This window comes from Dermochelys coriacea, chromosome 9 (assembly GCF_009764565.3).
Source record: "Dermochelys coriacea isolate rDerCor1 chromosome 9, rDerCor1.pri.v4, whole genome shotgun sequence".
In the NCBI taxonomy this organism is placed as follows: domain Eukaryota; kingdom Metazoa; phylum Chordata; order Testudines; family Dermochelyidae; genus Dermochelys; species Dermochelys coriacea.
The window spans coordinates 55,323,186-55,349,455 of record NC_050076.1 but is presented as its reverse complement, the minus strand read 5'-3'; the positions used below and the strand labels follow the sequence as shown (position 1 = coordinate 55,349,455).

General features: G+C 47.1%; 1 protein-coding gene across 1 annotated transcript; it reads left to right on the top strand.

Annotated features, from left to right (window-relative positions):
- The first annotated feature begins 10,006 nt into the window (after positions 1-10,006).
- On the top strand, positions 10,007-16,086 carry LOC119861710 (aquaporin-12-like). The gene is made up of 3 exons (XM_038417164.2): positions 10,007-10,805; positions 13,018-13,134; positions 13,973-16,086. The coding sequence occupies exons 1-3, from the start codon at positions 10,199-10,201 to the stop codon at positions 14,155-14,157; spliced, it is 909 nt and encodes a 302-aa protein (XP_038273092.1). The 5' UTR covers positions 10,007-10,198; the 3' UTR covers positions 14,158-16,086.
- The last annotated feature ends 10,184 nt before the right edge of the window (positions 16,087-26,270 follow it).

Here is a 26,270-nt window from a genome sequence, read left to right as displayed (position 1 = left end):
ATCCGTATCCTCCAGCTTATCTACCACTCCTCCCAGTTTAGTGTCATCCTCGGCACTGTGCCCGGAGACAGATCAGGTGGTGGACCCTCCAGTACTGGTGGACATGCAAAGTACCACACCATCCTTCTCACCCTCCCTGGATGAGACTATTATGGCCGCTCCTCCCTCCGTCCCACAGGAGGACTTTAGGGCCCATCAAGAACTCTTAAAAAGGGTGTCATCAATCCTCCACCTCGAAGCAGAGGAGATGGAGGAGCCCTCTGACTCCCTGTTTAATGTATTGTCCTCCTCGGCACCGTGCTGGGTAGCCTTGCCTCTCACAGATTCACAGATACTAAGGTCAGAAGGGACCATTCTGATCATCTAGTCCGACCCCCCGCACAACACAGGCCACAGAATCTCACCCACCCACTCCTATGAAAAACCTCAACTATTTCTGAGCTATTGAAGTCCTCAAATCATGGTTTAAAGACTTCAAGGAGCAGAGAAGCCTCCCTCAAGTCACCTGTGCCCCATGCTACAGAGGAAGGCGAAAAAACTCCAGGGCCTCTTCCAATCTGCCCTGGAGGAAAATTCCTTCCCGACCCCAAATATGGCAATCAGCTAAACCCTGAGCATATGGGCAAGATTCACCAGCCAGATACTACAGAAAATTCTTTCCTGGGTAACTCAGATCCCATCCATCTAATATCCCATCTCAGGGGATTAGGCCTATTTACCCTGAATATTTAAAGATCAATTACCAAAATCCCATTATCCCATCATACCATCTCCTCCATAAACTTATCAAGTAGAATCTTAAAGCCAGATAGATCTTTTACCCCCACTGCTTCCCTTGGAAGGCTATTACAAAACTTCACTCCTCTGATGGTTAGAAACCTTAGTCTAGTTTCAAGTCTAAACTTCCTGGTGGCCAGTTTATACCCATTTGTTCTTGTGTCCACGTTGGTGCTGAGCTTAAATAATTCCTCTCCCTCTCCGGTATTTATCCCTCTGATATATTTATAGAGAGCAATCATATCTTCCTTCAACCTTCTTTTAGTTAGGCTAAACAAGTCAACCTCCTTAAAGTCTTCTTTCATAAGACAAGTTTTCCATTCCTCGGATCATCCTAGTAGCCCTTCTCTGTACCTGCTCCAGTTTGAATTCATCCTTTTTAAACATGGGAGACCAGAACTGCACACAGTACTCCGGGTGAGGTCTCACCAGTGCCTTGTATAATGGTACTAAAACCTCCTTATCCCTACTGGAAATGCCTCTCCTGATGCATCCCAAAACCACATTAGCTTTTTTCATAGCCATATCACATTGGCAGCTCATAGTCATCCTATGATCAACCAATACTCCAAGGTCCTTCTCCCCTTCCGTTATTTCTAATTGATGTGTCCCCAGCTTATAACTAAAATTCTTGTTATTAATCCCTAAATGCATAACCTTACACTTCTCAATATTAAATTACATCCTATTACTATTACCCCAGTTTACACGGTCATACAGATCCTCCTGTATAATATCCCGATCCTTCTCTGAATTGGCAGTACCTCCCAGCTTTGAATCATCCGCAAACATTATTAGCACACTCCCACTTTTTGTGCCAAGGCCAGTAATAAAAAGATTGGTCCCCAAACTGATCCCTGAGGAACTCCACTGGTAACCTCCCTCCAGCCTGACAGTTCACCTTTCAGTAGGACCCATTGTAGTCTCCCCTTTAACCAATTCCTTATCCACCTTTTGATGATCATATTGATCCCCATCTTTTCCAATTTAACTAATAATTCCCCATGTGGCACAGTATCAAACGCCTGACTGAAATCTAGGTAAATTAGATCCACTGCATTTCCTTTATCTAAAAAATCTGTTACTTTCTCAAAGGAGGAGATCAGGTTGGTTTGGCATGATTTACCTTTTGTAAAACTATGTTGTATTTTGTCCCATTTACCATTGACTTCAATGTCCTTAACTAATTTCTCCTTCAAAATTTTTTCCAGGACCTTGCATACTACAGATGTCAAACTAACTGGCCTGTAGTTACCCGGATCACTTTTTTTTTTCCTTTCTTAAAAATAGGAACTATATTAGCAATTCTCCAATCATTCGGTACAACTCCTGAGTTTACAGATTCATTAAAAATTCTTGCTAATGGGCTTGCAATTTCAGGTGCCTATTCCTTTAATATTCTTGGATGAAGACTATCTGGGTCCCCCGATTTAGTCCCATTAAGCTGTTTGAGTTTCGCTTCTACCTCAGATATGGTAATATCTACCTCCATATCCTCATTCCCATTTGTCATGCTACCATTATCCCTAAGATTCTCTTTAGCCTTATTAAAGACGGAGGCAAAGTATTTGTTTAGATATTGTGCCATGCCTAGATTACCTTTAACCTGCACTCCATACTCAGTGTTTAGTGGCCCCACTTCTTTTCTTAGTTTTCTTCTTATTTATATGGCTATAGAACCTTTTACTATTGGTTTTAATTCCCTTTGCAAGGTCCAACTCTACTCGACTTTTAGCCTGTCTCGCTTTATCCCTACATGTTCTGACCTCAATAAGGTAGCTTTCCTTGCTGATCCCTCCCATCTTCCACTCCCTGTATGCTTTCTGCTTCTTCTTAATCACCTCTCTAAGATGCTTGCTCATCCAGCTTGGTCTACAACTCCTGCCTATGAATTTTTTCCCCTTTCTTGGGATGCAGGCTTCCGATAGCTTCTGCACCTTTGATTTAAAGTAAACCCAGGCCTCCTCTACCTTTAGATCCATAAATTCTTCAGTCCAATCCACTTCCCTAACTAATTTCCTTAATTTTTGAAAGTCAGCCCTTTTGAATTCAAAAACTCTAGTTGCAGATTTATTTTTGTTAATCCTTCTGTTCAGTTTGAACTGAATTAGCTCATGATCACTTGAACCAAGATTATCCCCTACAACCATTTCTTCTATGAGGTCCTCGCTACTCACCAATATTAAATGTAAAATGGCATCCCCTCTAGTTGGTTCAGCAACTACTTGATGAAAGAATCCATCAGCTATCACATCTAGGAAAATCTGAGCCCTATTATTACTAGCACTGGTCCTCCAGTCTATATCTGGGAAGTTAGTCTCCCATGATCACGCAGTTTCCATTAGTATTTACTTTAAAAAGGGCTCTATCCATATCCAAATTAGATCCTGGATTTCGATAGCGCACTCCAAGCACCATCGTAAGAGGCTCTACTAGTTATCTTCCCCAATGTAATTTTTGCCCAGACGGACTCTGTCTTATCCATTGCATCGCTTCTTATTTCTTTACATTCTACCTCATCATTGATATACAATGCTACTCCACCACCTTTACCTTTATTTCTGTCTTCCCTAAACAGCACATACCCTTCAATACCTGTTGTTCAGTCATGACTACTATTCCACCATGTTTCTGTTATCCCTATAATATCTGGTTTCACTTCCTGCACCAGTAGCTCTAGTTCCTCCATTTTGTTACCTAGGATCCTCGCATTCGTGTACAAACATCTTAATTTTTGCCATTTGGCCTCGCTCACATTTTGTACCCTATTAGGCACAGTCATTCTACAGCCAGTATAACCTATTAGACTAGTATCCACACTGCCCTCGCTCCTTATATACATTCTCCTACCCACAGCTGTATCTTTTCTTACTTCGTCTTCTTCCCTCTCAATGCTAAAATCTGGCGTGGAGATTACCTGGACATCTCCCAACCATCTCCCCCAAATTCCTAGTTTAAAGCTCTTAATCAGTTGTGTCAGCCTCCATCCTAGAAGTCTATTTCCTTCCCTACTCAGATGAAGTCCATCCCGAGAGAACTGTCCTCTGTCCATGAATGCCTCCCAGTGGCCATACATCCCAAAGCCCTCCTTATAGCACCACTGCCTAAGGCATCTGTTGACAGTCATAATATTATCACACCCTTGTTCCCCGTCTCTAGGAACAGGCAGGATCCCACTAAAGATCACCTGAGCCTCGATTTCCTTAAGCGTCTTCCCCAGCCTAGCATAGTCTCCCTTAATACTTTCCAGCGAGAATGTAGCCATATCATTTGTTCCCACATGAAGGATAATTAGGGGATTCTTTCCTGCTCCCTTTAGGATCCTTTTCAACCTCAGGTCTACATCCCGTATCTTAGAACCTGGAAGACAGCACACCCTTCTATTCTCTGGATCAGCTCTAGTTACAGGCCTGTCTGTTCTTCTCAATAAAGAGTCCCCGATCACATAGACCTGTCTTTTCCTGGTGACTGTGCTATTCTCCAGTCTCTCCCCTGTTCCCTCTGGCTGCAAGTTCTTTCTATTCCTATTTTCCCTTATAATCCTCTTCAACCCATCTTGTATCCTCCTGGGGCTCATATTTGGTGTAATGTCCCTTGACTCTTCCCCTTTTCCTATAGGACTAGTCTCTCTTCTCTTCGTCCTTGCCCTTCCACCTTCAGTGACTACCTGCTGAGCCCCGTCTTCATTTTCCAACTCTGCAAACCTGTTCCTAAGCTCTATTTCTCCTTCACTAGCTCATCTTTTCCTCTGCCTCTTTTTTTCAGTCGCATGCTTCCACTGACCACTTTCCTCACCCAGTCTCCCCTCAAAATTCCCCAGCCCTGCTTCCATCTGTAAGTCTGAGCTTTTCCCTTCAGATACCTCATGTTTTTGCTCCATCATCTGCTCAAACCCCTTCCTAAACTCAACCAGACTTTCCACCTGCATCTCCAGACCTCGGATCTTTTCCTCTATCAGCTCTATCAGACGGCATTTCATGCAGACAAAACTCTTACAAGGTCCCCCCTCCAGGAACATGTACATACCGCAGCTTCCACATCCAGTCATCCTCATTGTGTCTTCCACTACAGGAGTCGCTCCCACAACTGCCTCCGTATCCGTCATAGCCTTCCCACCTAAATCCTGTTAATCTGGGAAACACAAGCCACACCAAAAAGACCACCCCCCACAGCAAAAACAAACCCCAAAGAAGCACCACAATTCAAACTCCCCTGTTTACAGCTCTGTTTGCTAGCTCCTGTGCTGCTGCAGCTGTCTGTGCCACTGCCTGATTGGCTGGCTACCTTTATAGGACCCCAGTCAGAAAAGCCCTGCGCCCTAATCAGGGCTCAGCTTCTCGCCCAGCACAAAGCCCCTACACACACACAAAAGGGGTGGCGAAAATTTAAAATGCCCTGTAGCAAACTCCAGCCTCATTGACCCCCATCTCTAAGAGAGAGGAATGCAAGTATTTTGTACCCACAAAGGGGCATGAATACTTATACTCGGGGTCTCTGTTCCGGCTCCGGCTAAACCGAAGTTCAAGCTGCAGCAGACTCTCGCTCAGGCCACCCATTCAAAATATGAGAGTGCTTATAAGAAGTCACGGGACTATAAGAGGTGTCCGCAAAGGCAGTCTTGGCCTGCCCCCCAGCCTGGGTCCTCCAAGAGCAAGCAAGCGGGGAAAAGGTGGTTTTGATAGCATGCCCGGGGGCACCCTGCCAGTTCTTATCAGGGATCCACCCTCAATAAAGCTTCCTTTCTCCAATCGATTGTTTTCTCCTCCCGGAGTGCTTGCGGGTGACCTCAGACCCATGGGTCCTCAACACTATCTCCCAGGGCTACACCCTCCAGTTTACTTCCTTCCTGCCCAATGACCCCCCACCCCCATCCCTCCTGGGGGACCCCCTCACATGAGGCTCTGCTCGAGCAGGGGGTGGGGCGGCTCCTGGGCCTAGGAGCTGTGGAAGTGGTACCGGAGGAGTTCAAGGGCAAGGTGTATTACTCCTGCTATTTCCTTATCCCAAAGGCCAAAATGGGGGTCAGGCCCATCTTGGACCTGCGAGGCCTGAACCAGTACATGGTGAAGCTCAAGTTCTGCATGGTCTCCCTGGCATCCATCATCCCCTTCCTGGATCCCGGGGACTGGTACTCTGCCCTTGATTTGCAAGACGCGTAGTTCCACGTTCATGTATTTGAGGGGCACAGACGCTTCCTCTGTTTCACAGGATGTGGGGAACGTTCAGACCGAAGGTCTGTGGTCAGCTCAGAATCTGACCCTCCACATAAATGTCAAAGAGCTCAGGGTGGTACGGCTGGCATGCATGGCCTTCTGCTCACACCTGGAGGGCCAGGGGGTCAGGGTTCTCACAGACAACACGGCTTCAGTGTTCTACATCAACAGGCAAGGTGGGGCCTGATCCTCTGCTGTGGAGCCCTCAGGCTTTGGGACTTTTGTATAGCCCACGACATCTTCCTACAGGCCTTCCATCTGCCGGGCACCCAGAATGCACAGATGGATCGCTTGAGCAGGGACTTTTCCTCTCAGCACGAGTGGCCTCTCCACCCAGAGGTGGTACACAGACTTTTTTCCAAGTGTGGGGAACTCCCCCAGTGGACCTGTTTGCGACTCGGCAGAACCGTCGCTGTCCCTAGTTCTGCTCCAGAACGGGGCTGGACAGGGCACTATCTTTGATGCCTTCCTCCTGACCTGGTCAAGCCAGTTTCTCTATGCCTTTCCCCCATTCCTGCTGATCGGCAAGGTCCTGGAAAAGATCAAGACCGGACAAGGCCCGGGTCCTTCTGATTGCCCCAGAATGGCCCAGGCAGCATTGGTACGGGACCCTCACGGGCCTGGCGGTTGCCCCGCCGTGGCTGTTGCCATCTCGCCCAGACCTGCTCTCCTAGGACCAGGACCAGGACCTGCTCTTCTCCACTCCAACCCAGTGGCATTCCACCTCACAGCATGGCTGCTCAATGGTTAGGTAGGGAGGAAAGGACGTGCTCGGAAGGGGTTCAGCGCATCCTCCTGGAAAGCAGGCAGCCCTCCATGTGCCGAGCCTACTTGGCAAAGTGGGCTCGGTTTTCCAGATGCCTGGACGAGTGGGGCATTTCCCTAGTGGCTGCCCCGATCCATCTTATTCTGGACTATCTCCTTCACCTTAAAGCCCAAGGCCTGGCACCCTCGTCAGTCAAGGCGCACCTAGCGGCCATGTCAGCTTTCCATCCGCCACTGCAGGGCCAAAGGGTATTTTCCCATGCTATGACTGGCCGATTCCTTAAGGGGTTGGATTGCCTCTTCCTGTATGTTAGGCCCCCAGTGGGTCCTAAACCTGGTGTTGGCCCGTCTCACAGGGCCCACGTTTGAGCTGCTAGCCATGTGCTTCTGGTCACACCTCTTGTGAAAGGTGTCCTTCCTGTTGATGATCACGTCAGCTAGGCAGTTCTTGGAACTCAGGGCACTGACCTCTGAGCCCCCGTATACGGTGTTTCGTAAAGATAAGGTCCAGCTCCGCCCACCTCCTTCATTCCTCCCGAAGGTGGTCTCTGCCTATCACATGGGTCAGGACATTTTTCTGCTGGTCCTCTGCCCCAAGCCCCATGCATTCAGTGAGGAGCGCCGCCTCCACATGCTGGATGTGAGACAGGCTCTGGCTTTTTATTTGGAGTGGACCAAGCCATTCAGAAAGTCCTCGCAACTGTTCATCACCTCGGCTGAGTGCATGAAAGGTTGGCTGATCTCCACTCAGCGGCTTTCCAACTGGATCACCTTGTGCATCCGTACCTATGATGGCCTGGCGGGAATCCCTCCGCCACCAATTGAGAAGGCGCACTTGACTAGGGCACAATCGGCTCATCGGCTGCCTTTTTGGCCCATGTCCCCATTCCGGATATTTGTAGGGCTGCCACGTGGTCTTCAGTTCACATGTTCACCTCGCATTTTGCAGTTCTCTCTCAGACCAGGAAGGAGGAGCAGGGCTGTTCTCTATCCTGAGACTTTGTGAACTCCTTCCCACCTCCAACAGATATAGCTTGGAATAACCTATTGTGGAATACACATGAGCAATCATAGAATATCAGGGTTGGAAGGGACCTCAGGAGGTCATCTAGTCCAAACACCTGCTCAAAGCAAGACCAATCCCCAATTTTTGCCTCAGATCCTTAAATGGCCCCCTCAAGGATTGAACTTACAACCCTGGGTTTAGCAGAGCCTGGGTTTAGCAGGCCAATGCTCAAACCACTGAGCTATCCCTCCCCCCGAATCACTCAAAGAAGAAAAGACAGTTACCTTTTCCATAACTGGTATTCTTTGAGATGTGTTGCTCATGTCCATTCCACATCCCACCCTCCTTCCCCTCTGCCGGAGTTGTCTGGCAAGAAGGAACTGAGGGAGGGGGGAGAGTGCAGCGCCCCTTATGCTGCACCATGGAGGCGCCACTCCAGGGGTTGCTAGGGCACTCTCCCTATGGGTACTGCTAGGGAAAAAACTTCCGGCACTGGTGCATGTGGTGAGCACGCACACCTATTGTGAAATAGACATGAGCAACACATCTCAAAGAACACCAGTTATGGAAAAGGTAACTTTTTTTCATAGGCCCATGCTTCAGTTTGTTCATTTGATTGTCTACATCATAAGAGTTCAAATCACACATCTCCTTCGTTCAACCCTGCCACAGTTTAGTTCTTAATGTCTTTCTGTGGCCCACTAGGAACAACCCTACTTAGAGACGACCCGCTGCTATAGGCCTCTGGAATTGTATATGCAACAAGCAAGGTGCATCGCGTCACTGCTAGTTGCTATTGCTTTCCTCAGGTATTCCATGATTTAAAACAGTTCTGGATTGAAGACCAGTTTGCGTGGAGTTTGGTTTCAGGGGGTTCAGGACATGGTGGTGGAGTGCATAGCTAAGCATGTCCATTCCACTGCTCCTCTAGAGACGGGGATCAAATAAATCTATCACATTTGGGAGAGTGAGCTGGGAACTTGTCTTTGAGCTTGTCTCCTACTCATGGATCGCTGGGGGGAAAATGCTACAGCCGCTGTAGCGCTTCAATGTAGATGCTACCTATGCTGTCGGTGTAGGTAATTCACCTTCCCAAGATGGATTCGACAGAAGAATTCTTCCATCAACCAAGTGCTGTCTGCATTGGGGTTAGATCAATATAGGTACATCTCTCAGATGTGGATTTTTCACATCCCTGAGAGAGGTAGCTATACCAATATAAAAGACTACTGTAGACCAAGCCTAAATCAACCTTGCTCTGGTTTTCCTTTTCCTTGTTGGTGTCTCAGTTCCCTCCATCCTCTTTCTGTTGTATCCAGCATGCAATAACAACTCTATGCTGCTTCCTAGGGTACGCTTTGTCTTCCTGGGGCAAGAGGGCAATGAAAGACAAACCTGGACTTTAGTTTATCCTTTCCACCTGATCAACATGGAACATTGGTTCTCAGAGGAGAGCCCTTCACTTCTCAAGCCTAGAGGATACAGTTGTATTTTAGAGGCTGAGGAGGGAGGAGACCTAAAAGGAATGCAGTGATGAGACTCTTCAGGATTCCATGTAGTTAGCCTTCCCTGGCCTGGATATGCAAAGAGATTTCTATCTGTTCTCCTTCCCTACACATACCCAAGCTCTGTGCTGCCTTTGCATTTCATCACCACCTCGTTAACTGCGCAGGGCTTTCACTGTGAGCTCCCTGCTCCTAACTATCCAAAAACCATTAAGGTGCTGTACAATAATCAATTCCGAACACTGAAACAAAGAGAGAAGCCGCCCAAATATTCTGCCCACCCGAAGCAAAGATGACATAAGTGCTGCTTTCTGCTCCAGTTAGCAAATCTATGCGGTGAATGACCTGCTGGGCCAGAACAAAGCAGCCAAAGGCTCATAACACAGCCTCACAAATAATAACCCTGGGGCAGGAGCTGGGCTTTCGCAGATTTACTACCATGGAGTGAGAGATGCTGGACCCACTTGCTAGATCCAGTTGTAAAACAAACGAGCAGCGTAACTTTGGAGACAAGTTCTGAACAAACCCCAGGATGAGGTCGTTGGTTCTCTAATTGCAGCAAGTGCTGATGGTTAAAGCAGAAGGAGCGGAGAGGGTACGTGAGTCACATGGGGTCTGTGGTTGTCTCCCTTTTGATTAGGGGTGAAGGCACAGGTACAGGCAGGCTGGTGGGGGTAGCAGAGAGCAGCAAGCATTAACAACATTGGCTGCAGCTGATACTGTAGGTAAGAGAATCTCACTGTCTGCTCCTTAATGGCTTTGCATAGCCACATGTGTGGATTTTCCCAAAGACTCCCTTGACCCTGCTGACTGGGGGCCTGTCAGGCTGTGCCACGTTGGCTTAAAAGTGCCTTTATAAAGAAGAGGAAGAAAAGGTTGATCTGTTTTTTGGACAGTGACACTCATGCTTTGCCATCTCTGTTGGGCTTGTTATGGCTGGTTTGAATGTTTCCATTGCCGCCTTTCTCTCAGTTGTGGCTATTTGTGAGGTAGTCAGGCAGGTTTCCAAGAGACTTCTGCCTCTTGGAGTGTACTGTGGTCTTGTCAGAGAACTGGTCAGCTCATTACAGTTGTGTGCTTGCTGCCTTGAGCTGAGGATGCTGACGGAGATTGGTCCCTGGGGTGGTGGCTTTGGCCCAGATGTGATTCTGACCCTCCGCTTCATTCTCTACTTGATTCATGGTGTGTCTTTTGATGGAGCTTCTGCTAACCCCACTGTGTCTCTCCAAGAATTCCTGGTCATGGATTCCTCCTTTGTTGTTACTGCTGTCAAACTTCTGGTCCAGTTTGTGGGAATGGAAGCAGCTGGGATTCTCACCACGCACTACTGGTCCTGGGAGCTGACTGACTTCCACCTCATCCAGAATCTAATGGCCCTGGATTGCAATTCCTCTATCCATACCTCTTTGTACCATGGCATCTTTGTGGAAGGCGTCTGCTCTTTCTTTTTCCATTTGGTGGCTCTCAAGTTCCAGCACAACGATCCTCTGTACAGAGCGTCCATCCTGGCAGTGACTGTGACCACCCTGGCTTATACAGGTGAGGAGCTTTCTACATTTCTTTCTCCCTTCCCCCCCCCCCCCCCCCGTAACATCTGGGTGTAAATACAAGAAAGATGATGAAACTCGGGGAGCTAATGCATTGGCTTTTCAGCTCTAGGGACCTACAGCTACGTAGTGGTTAGCTCACAGCCAGTGCTAGTTTGGATTCAACTCTACTCATGTTGCTAAAATCAGCATCCGAGCAGGTACAGCTGGCAGTCTTTACTCAAGAGGGGGCTTCCCATGAACTTGGTACATCACTACGTATTAGGAGCCCCTTGCATGCTAGGGGAACAGAGTGCAGCACTGAATAGAGGACAAATGTTCCTACCTGTGGCTCTTGTATGGTCCCCCCCCTTACAGTAATATCCGAGCGCATCAGCCAGCCCCCCGCATGGTGGGTGAGTGCTGTTATCCCCATTGTTCAGATGGGAGCAAAGAGACTGAGTGACTTGCCTGAGTCAAACGGAGTCTGTGATGAAGCAGGGACTTGAACCTGCATCCCAGGCTAGGACCCAAAGCACAATACCATTTTACACACTGAGCCCGGATACCCCCAGCCCAGGATAGAAGGATGTGTTTGTCACGGGGGAGAGGGGCTTAGTGGGAGGGAGCCAAGCTAGGGTACAGTTCAGTGGAGACACTGGAGGACTGGCCCAAATGGGATTGTCAAGCCCCCGACCAGCACTGAGCTTTCAAATCAGTGCTGTACATCAGGGTGTTGCTGACGTACTACTCAGGGGATGGGAGAATAGCTCAGAACCAAAGGCAGTTACCAGACCCAGCTGCTAATATAGAGATAAGGTTGTAATTCTAGATCCATAAACCAAAGGGGAAGAGTTACCAACACACATGCCTTGAAGCCAGGAAAATTCAAAGGGAAGCTTATGCTCCAAAATAAACATCGGGAAGCACAGCAATGCACAGTTAAGGTCACCTCTCTTCTCCACTCCTCACCTCCCCCCCCACAAAACAATCTTAATCCCACCTTTGTGTGACCACCCACTCTCCTCCCAAAATCTTGGTAGTTAGACACCTAGACACAATGTTTAATGTGTAATGAAGGAGGGGGTGGGGCTCAAACAATTCTTTTTACTTTCATGACAGATGGGCCAAGCCCAGTGGTGCTGCCGGGGCTCTGAACTGCCAGGCTCAGAGGTGCCAGGGCTCAGCCCTTGCAAGTCCCAGCACAAATTAAGCACTGCCTATACACTATACATCTCCAGGATTGGTAATTCATTGGTAGAAGGTCCCATTGGGACCATCTAGCCAGACCCCCTGTGTAATACAAATCAAAGGATTTCACTCAGGGATTTCTGTGCCTAACCAATGTAGAAAAATATCTGGGTCTTGATTTTAAACATTTCAAGTCATGGAGAATCCACCACACCTCTAGGCAAGTCAGTTCCAGTCATTATTTACCTTCAGTGGATTTTTTTTTTAAACCCTGTATTTCTAGTCTGAATTTATCTAGTTTCAGCTTCCCAGCACTGGCCCTTGTTATGCCTTTTTTTTATTGACTGAAAAGCTGTCTGTCTCCTGTCAAAAATCTCTTCCCCACATAGGTTCTTGTAGACTGTGACCAAGTCACCTTTTAACAATTTCGCTCACTCAGCCCTGCTATGCTGCATGTACTCAACATGTGAAGCTGCACGTTACTCGCCTGCTCATCTGTGGCAGTGGGGTCTCCTCCAGAGATCATCTTTAGTTCTAGCTCCTTGACAAGACAGTAGCACTAGCACACCAGGAACACCATTCAGCAGTCATTTCACCTTCCACTGTTAGGTGGTGGTGTTTTATAGCCAGTTTAACCCTTCACTTCTCACTCATCACCTTTCCTTGCAGATATCTTATATGCTGTTTACCCTTGCGGTTAGGTAATGTATACTCTGCAGCATTAGCCACAGTGGACATGAGGGTCAGGCTGTCCAGTGCTAGTAGGGTTCGTGGTTTGAACTGTCCGTTTCAGAGGTTGGACATTGTGCAGCTAGGAGGCGGGGTGTGTGTGTGTATCTATTTGACATGGAGGCAGGCACATTGGGCTGAGTTAAAGTTGTTCAAGGTGACTTGACTCTGCTTTTTCAGAAAGTTCAAACACAAAGTTCTCACAGTAGAACTTCTCTAATCTTGCCTGTTGCCCAATACCCATTTGTTCAAATCCATGTCAAACAAGTGAGACCCATTACACTATTTGTTTTCTTCTTTCACAGCTGGGCCTTTCACAGGGGCCTTTTTCAACCCCACTCTGGCCTCCATGGTTACTTTTCACTGCTCTGGGAACATTCTGCAAGAATACATCCAGGTTTACTGGCTGGGACCCCTCACAGGTGAGCTGTGTTCAGGGTATGAGTAGGTGCTGACCACAACTTAGAGAGTGGGGCAGAGGATGCGGCTGGGGTGGAGTCTCCCTAGCATGTCTGCCATGTTAGTGAACCTGCATGAAAGGAACAAGTATTGAGCATAGAAATTGGGAACTCCGGCTGATACGTGGCAACTCCTTGTGTTCTTATTGATTATGGGGGGAGGCTAGTCTTGCCATTGGAGCCAGATGCTCCTTGCCCTTCCCAGCACCCCTCTTCCCCATCAGCCAGGCCGGAACTCTGCCACACCAAAACTGAGCCGCATTAAATGTCATTTGCCAAACACTGGCTGGGGCGGGGGGCACTTTGCAAAGCATGAGGCAGATGGGACTGAGAGGGGTGGGAGAGATGACAGGGTTAAAGACATGGTGATGATCACACCTCGTGGAGCTATGTTGTTGCAGGCTGTCTGCAGACTCAGGAAGACCATGCTGTGGCGATTTCACTCGGTCTGTAATTTGAAGGTTATCCTCACAGCCATAAGCCCCAGATATGTAATTTGTGAAATGAAGCTTGTATTCTGCAGCACCAGACGGCCGCTTCCAAAGAAAACTGATTCACTTCGGCCATCCTTTTGTGACCTGGATCCCAGCCCCGCTTTTGCAGGTGGAACACTTCTCTGTTAAATCCGCTTGCTGTTCTGGCACTTGACAGTACTGTGGGCTAGTAGCAGGGACTCCAGCAGCTTTTGGTCCAGTTGGGGCAGGCACCATCTGGCCCGAGGAGAGGTTGGGTGGTGTGTGTCAAAGTATGGGACAGGGAGATGGTAAATGACATGGCCTAATCCCCCTGTTTCTGCTTCCAGGGATGCTCGCTGCCCTTCTCTTGTACCAGGGGACCATCCCTAGGCTCTTCCAGAAGAACCTTCTTTACAGCCCGAAGAGCAAATACCGGACCCCCAAGGGGGGAAGGCTGTGCCTGGGCTCAAACAGACACAAGACAATGGGGAAGGGCAGCCACAGCTGTGAACCAAGCCCCAGAGCTGAGTGAAGGGTGTGAGAGGATCCCCCAGCCGCTGCCCATCTCTCCCTTCCATTGGGCCCCTCCCACGGCCAGAGTGACAGGAACTGGGACTGAAGACACCTGGCCATCTGTGATATGTGAGCAAGCACTTGCTGGGGGCACCACGGGCTTTTCATGCCACTGTGTAAGTGTACCAGCTGTTTTGGCCACACGAGAGCAATCCCTCAGTGCTGGCCCCTGGAGACCTGGCTGTGAAAGCCCCCAGAGAACGTCGCCAGCTACCATGCACACCACTCTGCTGCTGGTCATCAGATCACAGGCTCCAATACTGTGCCATAAGTATGACCTAAATGGCACATGCCTTCCACCCAGCGCACACCCCTCCTTCCTGACCTTCCCCAGCCCATCTCCCCAGGGGGGAAGGAAATCACCACCACCGTTCTGCTCCCTCAGTGCAGCCAGACATCCACCCATCTCGCTCCCCACCGGAAGGGCTGGTGCTGTTGCAGAGTCTCAGGGCTGCGCCCACACATGTCTGTCCACTCTCTGGCTCAAACCCTGTCATGTCACCGCCATTGAATACAAATGTTACCTCCCAAATAGTGGAGCAAGTCCCCACTAGGCATCTGTCTCTAGTGGCACATTAATTTCTTCCCCTGGAACATCCATGCTCTGTCCTTTTAAAAATAGAAAGGCAAAGCAGTGACTGCTCAGTGAAACAGCCCATTCCAAAGTGTCTTGCAGCATTTCACAACTGTCCCATCTGTCCTAGAGGGGCTTGGGTGTCAAAGTTTTTACTGCTTCACTCCAACCTCCATGGTGAATCCAGTCCCCAGGCTTAGCCCAGCCCCACAGGGGCTGTCTGTTTCTCCTTTGCCAACAGCGATACAAGCTGAGCGGGAAAGCTGGCTGTAGTTGCTACCCCTAGATAATGGATTGTACTCTAAGGGGAAATGCATCCCAGAGGAGAGACTCACACCCTGTGTTACAGGATCAGGTGGACCATGAGCAGCTCCAGCCCATGGAGAAGAGCTCGGTGTGTGCTGGAGATGACTGAACTTGCTGTTTTTCTCAGTTATGGTTTCTCCTGATTGTTTCTCAGCTCCACAAAGCTGGCAAAGTCTCTGTGGTGCTAATCAGTGGCCAAATTGTTACCGAGCAGGAGAGGGGAGGGGCCTTGTTAATGAAACCATTATTTGCATGTGCCTTAAGAGCTTATCTGTAAATCCAGCCCATCTGCTGACTGCACTGGCTGGCTGGCAAAGTGAGTGTTGGGTCCTGCTCAAGGGGCCCAGGGTGGCCCTGCAGCTGTGCTGTGCTAGGGAACAGAGTGGGTTTGCAATATATGTGAGCCAGTCATGCTCCTCTATTGCTGTGCTGTGTGCCATGGAAGTTGTACAGACTAATCTGAGGCCCCACTATGTCTTGTTCCCAAATGAGGCCCCACTCTGGTTCACTCAGCATGCTGACTTTGAGCTCTTGTGCCCAGCCTTGCCAGCTGCATGCAGAACCCAGAAGGGGACAAGGGAAACAATGAGGTTCTATGATCTGAGAGCCCTGTGATCAAGTGCCCCAATTGTCATGCAATACCTGCCCCTTCACGGGAGAGTCCCTAATATTGTGCAGAGCCAAGAACTCTCAAATGCACAAACTGCAGACAAAACTGTTGTTTCACTTGTGAATTCCAACCAGTTTTATTAACTCCTGCAGTGTGCAGGTGATTCTCTTCTCTGGGGATCATGAGACAGTGATTCTGTAGCATGGGTTGGGTTTACACGTGCAGCATCCAGAGGTGAAAGTAAGCCTGTTCAGTCCTGTACAGCTTACCGGCAAAAGCCAGTACGCCATGCCAGACTGGACCAGCTTCCCCGGCGATGATTTAAAGGGCCCAGTGCGCCTGCCACTGCAGGGAGCCCCGGACTCTTTAAAGCGCCACCAGAGCTCTGGAAGTGGAGCTTCAGCAGGGATTTAAAATGCCCAGAGCTCTGCGGCAGCTGGAGCCCCGGGCCTTTTAATTCACCCCTGAGCCCCGGGGCTCCCAGCTGCCTCTGCAGCTGGGAGCTCCGGGGTATTTAAAGGCTCCAGGGCTCCCAGCCAGAGCCCCGGGGCCTTTAAATTGCCTCTTCCAGTTGAGGCCACGCCCCCACTCAGGACTCTGGCATACCGGTAAGTTCTTTAAGTTACTTTCACCCCTGGCAGCATCCCTCCAGCACGTGTGATTGTTCTGTGATAAATGGCCAAGACGAGCTTCCAAGATGTAAACAGGGCCACCTCGTGACCAATCCAGACCCAAAATCCAGCTGGACAGCAGGGCTTGGAAGGGCTGTAGAAGAAACATCACGTGCTGCTCAACAGTGCTCCCTGGGCCCAATTTGAGCATTGCACTGAGCTACAAGAGTGTGGCTTGGCCAGTTCTCTGCTAGAAGTGCAGATACTGGGGTGAGTTCTTCAAGGGTGCAGAGTTAAGAAGTAACTGGGCATTTTAAGGGCTCAGGAGACTTCCTAGGGCAAAACCGTGGTTTATCATCAGCCCCTTTTCCTACCTGGTCCTAAGAGCTGGTTTGGTAAAATCACAATGAGGGGACTGGCCCCTGGCTGGACTCCTGTGTGCTCCTTGAGCACAAATAACAACAGACAGCTCTAGTGGCGCAGGAGCTAGCAAACAGAGCTGTAAACCGGAGAGTTTCAGTGGGAGTTCTGTTGGAGGAGAAGATTAACAGGACTTAGGTGGGAAGGCTATAACAAATACAGAGGCAGCAGTGGGAGTGACTAATGTAGTGGAAGACACAATGAAGATGATTGGATGTGGAAGCTGCGGTATGTACACGATCCTGGAGAGGGGACCTGGTAAGAGTTTTGTCTGCATGAAAGAACTGATGGAGGAAAAGATCCGATGTTTGGAGATGCAGGTGGAAAGACTGGTTGAGTTTAGAAAGGGGTTTGAGCAGATTATGGAGCAAAGACATGAGGTTTCGGAAGGAAAAAGCTCAGACTTGCAGATGGAAGCAGGACTGAGGAATTCTGAGGGGAGAATGGGTAAAGAAAAAAAGGAGTGCTTGTGGCACCTTGGAGACTAACAAATTTATTTGAGATTAAGCTTTCGTGAGCTACAGCCAATGAAATGAACTATAGCTCATGAAAGCTTATGCTCAAATAAATTTTAGTCTCTAAGGTGCCACAAGTACTCCTTTTTTTTTTTTTTTGCGAATACAGACTAACATGGCTGATACTCATTGGGGAAGAAAACTACTAGAGCCTCCCCTGGGATAGTGCTTAGGGTGTGCTATAGACCGCCGGGATTTAATTTGGATATGGATAGAGCCCTCTTTAATGTTTTTAATGAAGTAAATACTAACGGAAACTGTGTGATCATGGGAGACTTTAAGTTCCCAGATATAGACTGGAGGACGAGTGCTAGTAATAACAATAGGGCTCAGATTTTCCTAGATACAATAGCTGATGGATTCCTTCATCAAGTAATTGCTAAACCGACTAGAGGGGATGCCATTTTAGATTTGGTTTTGGTGAGTTGTGAGGACCTCATAGAAGAAATGGTTGTAGGGGACAACCTTGGTTCGAGCGATCATGAGCTAATTCAGTTCAAACTGAATGGAAGGATTAACAAAAATAAATCTGCAACGAGAGTTTTTGATTTCAAAAGGGCTGACTTTCAAAAATTAAGGAAACTAGTTAGGGAAGTGGATTGGACTGAAGAACTTGTGGATCTAAAGGTAGAGGAGGCCTGGGATTACTTTAAATCAAAGCTGCAGAAGCTATCGGAAGCCTGCATCCCAAGAAAGGGGAAAAAATTCATAGGCAGGAGTTGTAGACCAAGCTGGATGAGCAAGCATCTCAGAGAGGTGATTAAGAAAAAGCAGAAAGCATACAGGGAAGATGGGAGGGATCAGCAAGGAAAACTACCTTATTGAGGTCAGAACATGTAGGGATAAAGTGAGACAGGCTAAAAGTCGAGTAGAGTTGGACCTTGCAAAGGGAATTAAAACCAATAGTAAAAAGGTTCTATAGCCATATAAATAAGAAGAAAACAAAGAAAGAAGTGGGACCGCTAAACACTGAGGATGGAGTGGAAGTCAAGGATAATCTAGGCATGGCCCAATATCTAAACAAATACTTTGCCTCCGTCTTTAATAAGGCTAAAGAGGATCTTGGGGATAATGGTAGCATGACAAATGGGAAGGAGGATATGGAGGTAGATATTACCATATCTGAGGTAGAAGCGAAACTCAAACAGCTTAATGGGACTAAATCGGGGGGCCCAGATAATCTTCATTCAAGAATATTAAAGGAATTGGCACCCAAAATTGCAAGCCCATTAGCAAGGATTTTTAATCAATCTGTAAACTCGGGGTTGAACCGTATGATTGGAGAATTGCTAACATAGTTCCTATTTTTAAGAAAGGGAAAAAACATGATCTGGGTAACTACAGGCCTGTTAGTTTCACATCTGTAATATGCAAGGTCTTGGAAAAAATTTTGAAGGAGAAAGTAGTTAAGGACATTGAAGTCAATGGTAAATGGGACAAAATACAACATGGTTTTACAAAAGATAGGTCGTACCAAATCAAGCCGATCTCCTTGTTTGAGAAAGTAACAGATTTTTTAGACAAAGGAAACGCAGTAGATCTAATTTACCTAGATTTCAGTCAGGCGTTTGATACTGTGCCACATGGGGAATTATTAGTTAAATTGGAAAAGATGGGGATCAATATGAAAATTGAAAGGTGGATAAGGAACTGGTTAACAGGGAGACTACAACGGGTCCTACTGAAAGGTGAACTGTCAGGCTGGAGGGAGGTTACCAGTGGAGTTCCTCAGGGATCGGTTTTGGGACCAATCTTATTTAATCTTTTTATTACTGAACTCGCACAAAAAGTGGGAGTGTGCTAATAAAGTTTGCAGCTACAAAGCTGGAGGTATTGCCAATTTAGAGAAGGATCAGGAAATCATACAGGAAGATTTGGATGACCTTGTAAACTGGAGTAATAGTAATAGGATGAAATTTAATAGTGAGAAGTGTAAGGTTATGCATTTAGGGATTAATAACAAGAATTTTAGTTATAAACTGGGGACGCATCAATTAGAAGTAATGGAGGAGGAGAAGGACCTTGGAGTATTGGTTGATCATAGGATGACTGAGCTGCCAATGTGATATGGCCATGAAAAAAGCTAATGCGGTCTTGGGATGCATCAGGTGAGGTATTTTCAGTAGAGATAAGGAGGTGTTAATACCGTTATACAAGGCACTGGTGAGACCTCACCTAGAATACTGTGTGCAGTTCTGGTCTCCCATGTTTAAGAAGGATGAATTCAAACTGGAACAGGTACAGAGAAGGGCTACTAGGATGATCCGAGGAATGGAAAACCTGTCTTATGAAAGGAGAATCAAGTAGGTTGGCTTGTTTAGCCTAACTAAAAGAAGGTTGAGGGGTGATATAATTGCTCTCTATAAATATATCAGAGGGATAAATACCAGAGAGGGAGAGGAATTATTTAAGCTCAACACCAATGTGGACACAAGAACAAATGGATATAAACTGGTCATTAGAAACTTTAGACTTGAAATTAGATGAAGGTTTCTAACCATCAGAGGAATGAAGTTTTGGAATAGCCTTCCACTATTGGGAAGCAGTGGGGGCAAAAGACCTATCTGGCTTTAAGATTCTACTCGATAAGTTTATGGAGGAGATGGTATGATGGATAACATGATTTTGGTAATTAATTGATCTTTAAATATTCATGGTAAATAGGCCCAATGGCCTGTGATGGGATGATAGATGGGGTGGGATCTGAGTTAGTACAGAGAATTCTTTCCTGGGTATCTGGCTGGTGAATCTTGCCCATATGCTCAGGGTTTAGCTGATCGCCATATTTGGGTTCAGGAAGGAATTTTCCTCCAGGGCAGATTGGAAGAGGTGCTGGAGGTTTTTCGCCTTCCTCTGTAGCATGGGGCATGGGTCACTTGAGGGAGGATTCTCTGCTCCTTGAAGTCTTTAAGCCACGATTTGAGGACTTCAGTAGCTCAGACATGGGTGAGGGGTTTTTCGCAGGAGTGGGTGGGTGAGATTCTGTGGCCTGCGTTGTGCAGGAGGTCGGACTAGATGAGCATAATGGTTCCTTCTGACCTTAGTATCTATGAATAAAACATAGCCAGAAATGTGCCAGGGAGGGGATCTAGCAGCAGGATTGAATGAGACCCTGTGAGGTTCAAAGGATCCTTCAAGCTCTGCCAGCGAATAGCTGCTGCTGCTTGTTTAACCGAGCACTGAAAACTCAGTTACCAGGAGTATTTGCATTGGAGATAACAACTGGTGAAGAATAATGTGAGTTGCACAGAACTGCCAGGACTTATAGATTCATAGATACTAAGGTCAGAAGGGACTTAATTCTGTCTGTTTCATTGCATCCTGTTTTGTTTGGCTCCCGGGAGGGCAAAAGGGGACCTGCAAGGTATTTTAAACCCCAGATTGAGATTTTCAAAACAGTCTGAGATTTAGATTCATATTCCATTAAAATCAGTGAAAGATGTTTAAATCCCACAGATTGCTTTGAAAAATCTCAGCCCTTTTTAACAAGTAAATTAATAGATTCCAAGGTCAGAAGGGACCATGGTGATCGTCTGGTCTGATTTACTGTATAGCACAGGCCACAAACAGCTCTCCAATAATTCCTAGAGCAGAGCTTTTAGAGAAACATCCAGTATTGATCTAAAAATTGTCAGTGATGGAGAGCTCGCCATTATCCTTGGTAAATTGTTCCAATGGTTAATTCCTGTCCCTGTTAAAAATGTTCACCTTATTTCCAGTCTGAATTTGTCTAGCTTCAAATTCCAGCCATTGGATAGTGTTAGCCCTGTAGAATGCCCCAAATAGCAGTGTGAAGGGTAATAGAGTACATCAAGTTAAATGTTTTTCTCCAAAGTAAATCTCAACTGTTCATTTGCAGAAATACTCCAACCCTATTTGGAGTTTTAAGGGTAATGCAAACCCATTAAAGATGATTGATGTGCAGCTTCCAGTGTATTGCAGGTAGTTCCACTTATTAATTGATCTGAGTAAATTTCTTGTGATGCTGGGAAAAAACTCTTTAAACATTGAACATTGTGGATTAGTAGGAAGTGAGTCCTAAACACGTATTGGTGAAACTTAGTCTGCCATTGTGCAACCCTGATGCTGCTTGGGTTACAAATGACAGCACTTATTGGCAAGTGGGGGCTATCAGCAGAAGGCTCAAACACTCAGTTGTAAGTAAAAGCAAAACTTTTCAATGTCAAATGCAGGTGGTAGATTGACACTAATTTTCACCCTTTGAACTTCCACAATGCTCAGTGCAGCTTCTTGCATGGACTGCGAACAAGATATTTTGCTCCAGAAACTCCAGGGGAAAGGAAAACTGGATTTAAAAATTATGATATATCTTTACTGGAATTCTTCTGCTCTCAAAAATCTGTAGGGCAAAATGTGAAGTTGTAAACACAGACAAAAACCATGCTTAGGCCTGGTCTACACTACAGGTTTATGTCAAATTTAGCAACGTTAAATCGAATTAACCCTGCACCTGTCCACACAACGCTGCCATTTTTGTCGACATAAAGGGCTCTTAAAATCGATTTATGTACTTCTCCCTGACGAGGGGATTAGTGCTGAAATCGACATCGCTGTTTTGAATTAGGGCAATTCGATGGTATTGGCCTCCGGGAGCTATCCCACAGTGCACCATTGTGACCACTTTGGACAGCACTCTGAACTTGGATGCACTGGCCAGGTGTACAGAAAATGCCCTGGGAACATTGGAATCTCATTTCCTGTTTGGTCAGGCGAGCTCATCAGCACAGGTGACCATGCAGTCCCAGAATCGAAAAAGAGCTGTAGCATGGACCAAACGGGAGGTAATACATCTGATCACTATATGGGGAGAGGAATCCATCCTATAAGAACTACGTTCCAAAAGACAAAATGCCAAAATATTTCAAAAAATCTCCGAGGCCATCAGGGACAGAGGCTACAGCAGGGACGCAACACAGTGCTGCGTGAAACTTAAGGAGCTCAGACAAGCGTACCAGAAAACCAAAGAATCAAACAGATGCTCCGGGACAAAGCCCCAGACATGCCACTTCTACGCCGAGCTGCGTGCAATTCTAAGGGGGGCCTCCATGACTACCCTACCCCTGTCCGTGGACTCCAAAGATGGGGTACTTTCCGCCATGCCTGAGGATTTTGCGGACTGGGAAGATGAGGAGGATGACTACTAGCTTGAGGAGAGCACACGGTACGCTGTTTTCCTTGACAGCCAGGATCTTTTTATCACCCTGACTGAAATACCTTCCCAACCCAACCAAGCTGGAGAAGGGACCTCTGGTGCATGTACCTTTTTAAATATAATACATATTTTAAAAGGAAGCATTTTTTAATGATTAATTTTCCCTGAGGACTTGGGATGCATTCATGCCCAGTACAGCTACTGGAAAAGTCTGTTAACATGTCTGGGGATGGAGCGGAAATTCTCCAGGGACATCTCCATGAAGCTCTCCTGGAGGTAATCTAAAAACCTTTGCAGAAGGTTTCTGGGGAGAGCAGCCTTATTCTGTCCTGCATGGTGGGACATTTTACCATGCCATGCTAGTAGCAAGTAATCTTATTATATATATTATTAATATTATTGCATGACAAAGCCTGGCAGCGTATGGTCCCAGAGTTTGCTGGCATTCAAGCAACATCCATTCTTTATCTCTCTGTGTTATCCTCAGAAGAGTGATATCGTTCATGGTAACCTGGTTGAAATAGGGGAATTTAATTAAGGGGACATTCAGAGGTGGCCGTTCCTACTGGGCTGTTTGCCTGTGGCTGAAAAGAAATCCTCCCTGCAGTTAGCCAAGCGGTGGGGTGGGTTGGGGTGGGGGAGGGCATTGGCGCTGAGCTGTTCACATTTGGCTAGCAGGGATCTTCCCTGATACCAGCCACGCAGTGCGGTGAGGGGTAAAGTAATTATCCCAGAGAATTTTCAAATGGATGTGTGGTGTGGGTTTCTGCCCCTGCACGTTAACAGGAAAACCACAGCACTAAATGGCCAACTCAATGTGCTTTGCTTGGTATGGGAGAGGAGGGTGCTGCTGTTACGAAGGTTGCAGAAGCTGAAAGACTATGGCTTATCATGGCCACCTGCAAGCTGAATTCTCTTGCCCGGCACTGCATGTATGATCTCTAACACAAAAGCTGCAGGCACTCAATTTAAGATGGAAAATGTGATCTTGTACTAAAATCACATGTGCTATGTAATGTGAATAGTGTTGTTCATCGTGAAAGAGCATAGCCATTGTTCTGTAAAATGTATCTTCACTCCCGTTTTTCCTCCTGCAGCTGAAAATGTTTCAAGCCTCCCTCCTCCATCCTAAAGGCTATCTCAGATAAGGCAGCAAAAGAAACACAAGTATAATGAAATGTTCTCTGAGCTCATGCAGTCATCCCGCATTGACAGAGCTCAGCAGAATGTGTGGAGGAGCACAGTACAGGAAAGCGGCCAATGAATGTGAGGACAGGAAGGATGATCGAGATGAGAGGTGGCAGCAGGAAGATCAGAGGAGGTAGGATGCAATGCTGGGGCTACTGCGGGATTAAACGCACATGCTCCAATATCTGATGGAGGTTCAGGAATGGTGGCAGGATCACAGACTGCCCCTGCAGCCCCTGTTTAACCGCCCTCCCTCCTCCCGAAGTTCCATAGCCTCCTCACTCAGACGCCCAAGAACATGTGTCCGGGGGAAGGCTCTGGGCACGCAACCACTCCACCCCAGTGGACAGCCCAAGCAACAGAAGGCTGTTATTCAACAAGTTTTGAAGTGGCCTTTTCCTTCCCTCCTATCCTCCTCCCACACCCCACCCAGGCTACCTTGTGAATTATCTCCCTATTTTATAATCAACTAATAAAGAATACATGGTTTTAAAACGATAGTAGCTTTATTTCCTTTGCAAGCAAGCTGTGATTGTAGTGGGGAGGGTGGGTGGCTTACAGGGAATTAGTCAAGGGGGTGGGTTTTCATCAAGGAGAAACAAGCAGAAGTGTCACATGGTACCCTGGCCAGTCATGAAACTGATTTTCAATGCTTCTCTGATGCGCAGCGCTTCCTGCTGTGCTCTTCCAACCACCCTGGTGTCTGGCTGCACATATTCAGTGGCCAGGTGATTTGCCTCAACCTCCCACCCTGCCACAAACATCTCCCCCTTACTCTCACAGAGATTGTGGAGCACACAGCAAGCAGCAATAACAATGGGAATATTGGTTTTGCTGAGGTCAGAGCGAGTCAGTAAACTGCACCAGCGACCCTTTAAATGTCCAAATGCACACACTACCACCATTCTGCACTTGCTCAGCCTATAGCTGAACAGCTGCTTACTACTGTCCAGGGTTCCTGTGTACGGCTTGATGAGCCAGGGCCTTAAGGGGTAGGCTGGGTCTCTAAGGATAACTATAGGCATTTCAACAGGTTTCAGAGTAGCAGCCGTGTTAGTCTGTATTCGCAAAAAGAAAAGGAGTACTTGTGGCACCTTAGAGACTAACAAATTTATTTGAGCATAAGCTTTCGTGAGCTACAGCTCACTTCATCGGATGCATTCGGTGGAAAATACAGTGGGGAGATTTATATACACACACAGAGAACATGAAACAATGTTCAAATAAATTTGTTAGTCTCTAAGATGCCACAAGTACTCCTTTTTTTTATTATAGGCATTTCAACATCCCCAACAGTTATTTTCTGGTTTGGGAAGTAAATCCCTTCCTGCAGCCATTTAAACAGAGTTCCTGAAGACGCAAGCATCATGAACCTTTCCTGGCCATCCCACATTGATGTTGGTGAAATTTCCCTTGTGATCCACCAGTCCTTGCAGCACCATTGAAAAGTACCCCTTTCGGTTTATGTACTGGCTGCCCTGGTGGTCCGGTCCCAAGATAGGGATATGCGTTCTGTCTATAGCTCCACCACAGTTAGGGAATCCCATTGCAGCAAAGCCATCTACTATGACCTGCACGTTTCCCAGAGTCACTATCTTTGATAGCAGCAGCTTAATGATTTTGTTGGCTACTTGCATCACAGCAACCACCACAGTAGATTTGCCCACTCCAAATTGATTCCCGACTGACCGGTAGCTGTCTGGCGTTGCAAGCTTCCACAGGGCTATTGCCACTCGCTTGTGAACTGTAAGGGCTGCTCTCATCTTGGTATTCTTGAGCTTCAGGTCAGGAGAAAGTAAGTCACAAAGTTCCATGAAAGTGCCCTTATGCATGCGAAAGTTTTGGAGTTACTGGGAATCATCCCAAACCCGCAACACTATGCGGTCCCACCACTCTGTGCTTTTTCATGGGCCCAGAATTGGCATTCCATGTCTTGAGTCTTCCCCAGTAACACCATGATTCCCAAATTGCCGGGGACCATGAGAAATCAGTGTTCATGTCCTCATCACTCTTGTCACCGTGCTGCTGTCACCTCCTCACCTGGTTTTTCAGGTTCTGGTTCTGCATAAACTGCATGATAATGTGTGAGGTGTTTACAATGGTCATAACTGCTGCGGTGAGCTGTACTGGCTCCATGCTTGCCGTGCTATGTCGTCTGCTTTGTCAATCCAGGGAAAAGGGCACGAAATGGTTGTCTGCTGTTGCTTTCACGGAGGGAGGGAGGGTTGACTGATATTTACCCATAACCACCCGCGACAAATTTTTGGCCCCATCAGGCATTGGGAACTCAGCCCAGAATTCCAGTGGTCAGCGGGGACTGTGGGAACTGTGGGATAGCTACCCACGCTGCACCGCTCACAATGTCGATGGTTGCCATGGTACTGTGAATGCATACTGCCGAATTAATGTGCTTAGTGTGGACACATGCACTTGACTTTATACAATCTGTTCCCAAATATCTTCTGTAAAATTGGAGTACTTTCATAGTGTAGACAAGGCCTTAGATATATAAGGTGGGTGAGGTAATGTATTCAATTGGGTCAACTTCTGATATAACCTCACTCACGTTGTCTATGTACATGGTTTGGAACCTAATCACATAATCATTACACAATAATCTCAAATGACATGGCAGAAAATGTAGTACTACTTTGCTAATCCAGGACAAGAGAATT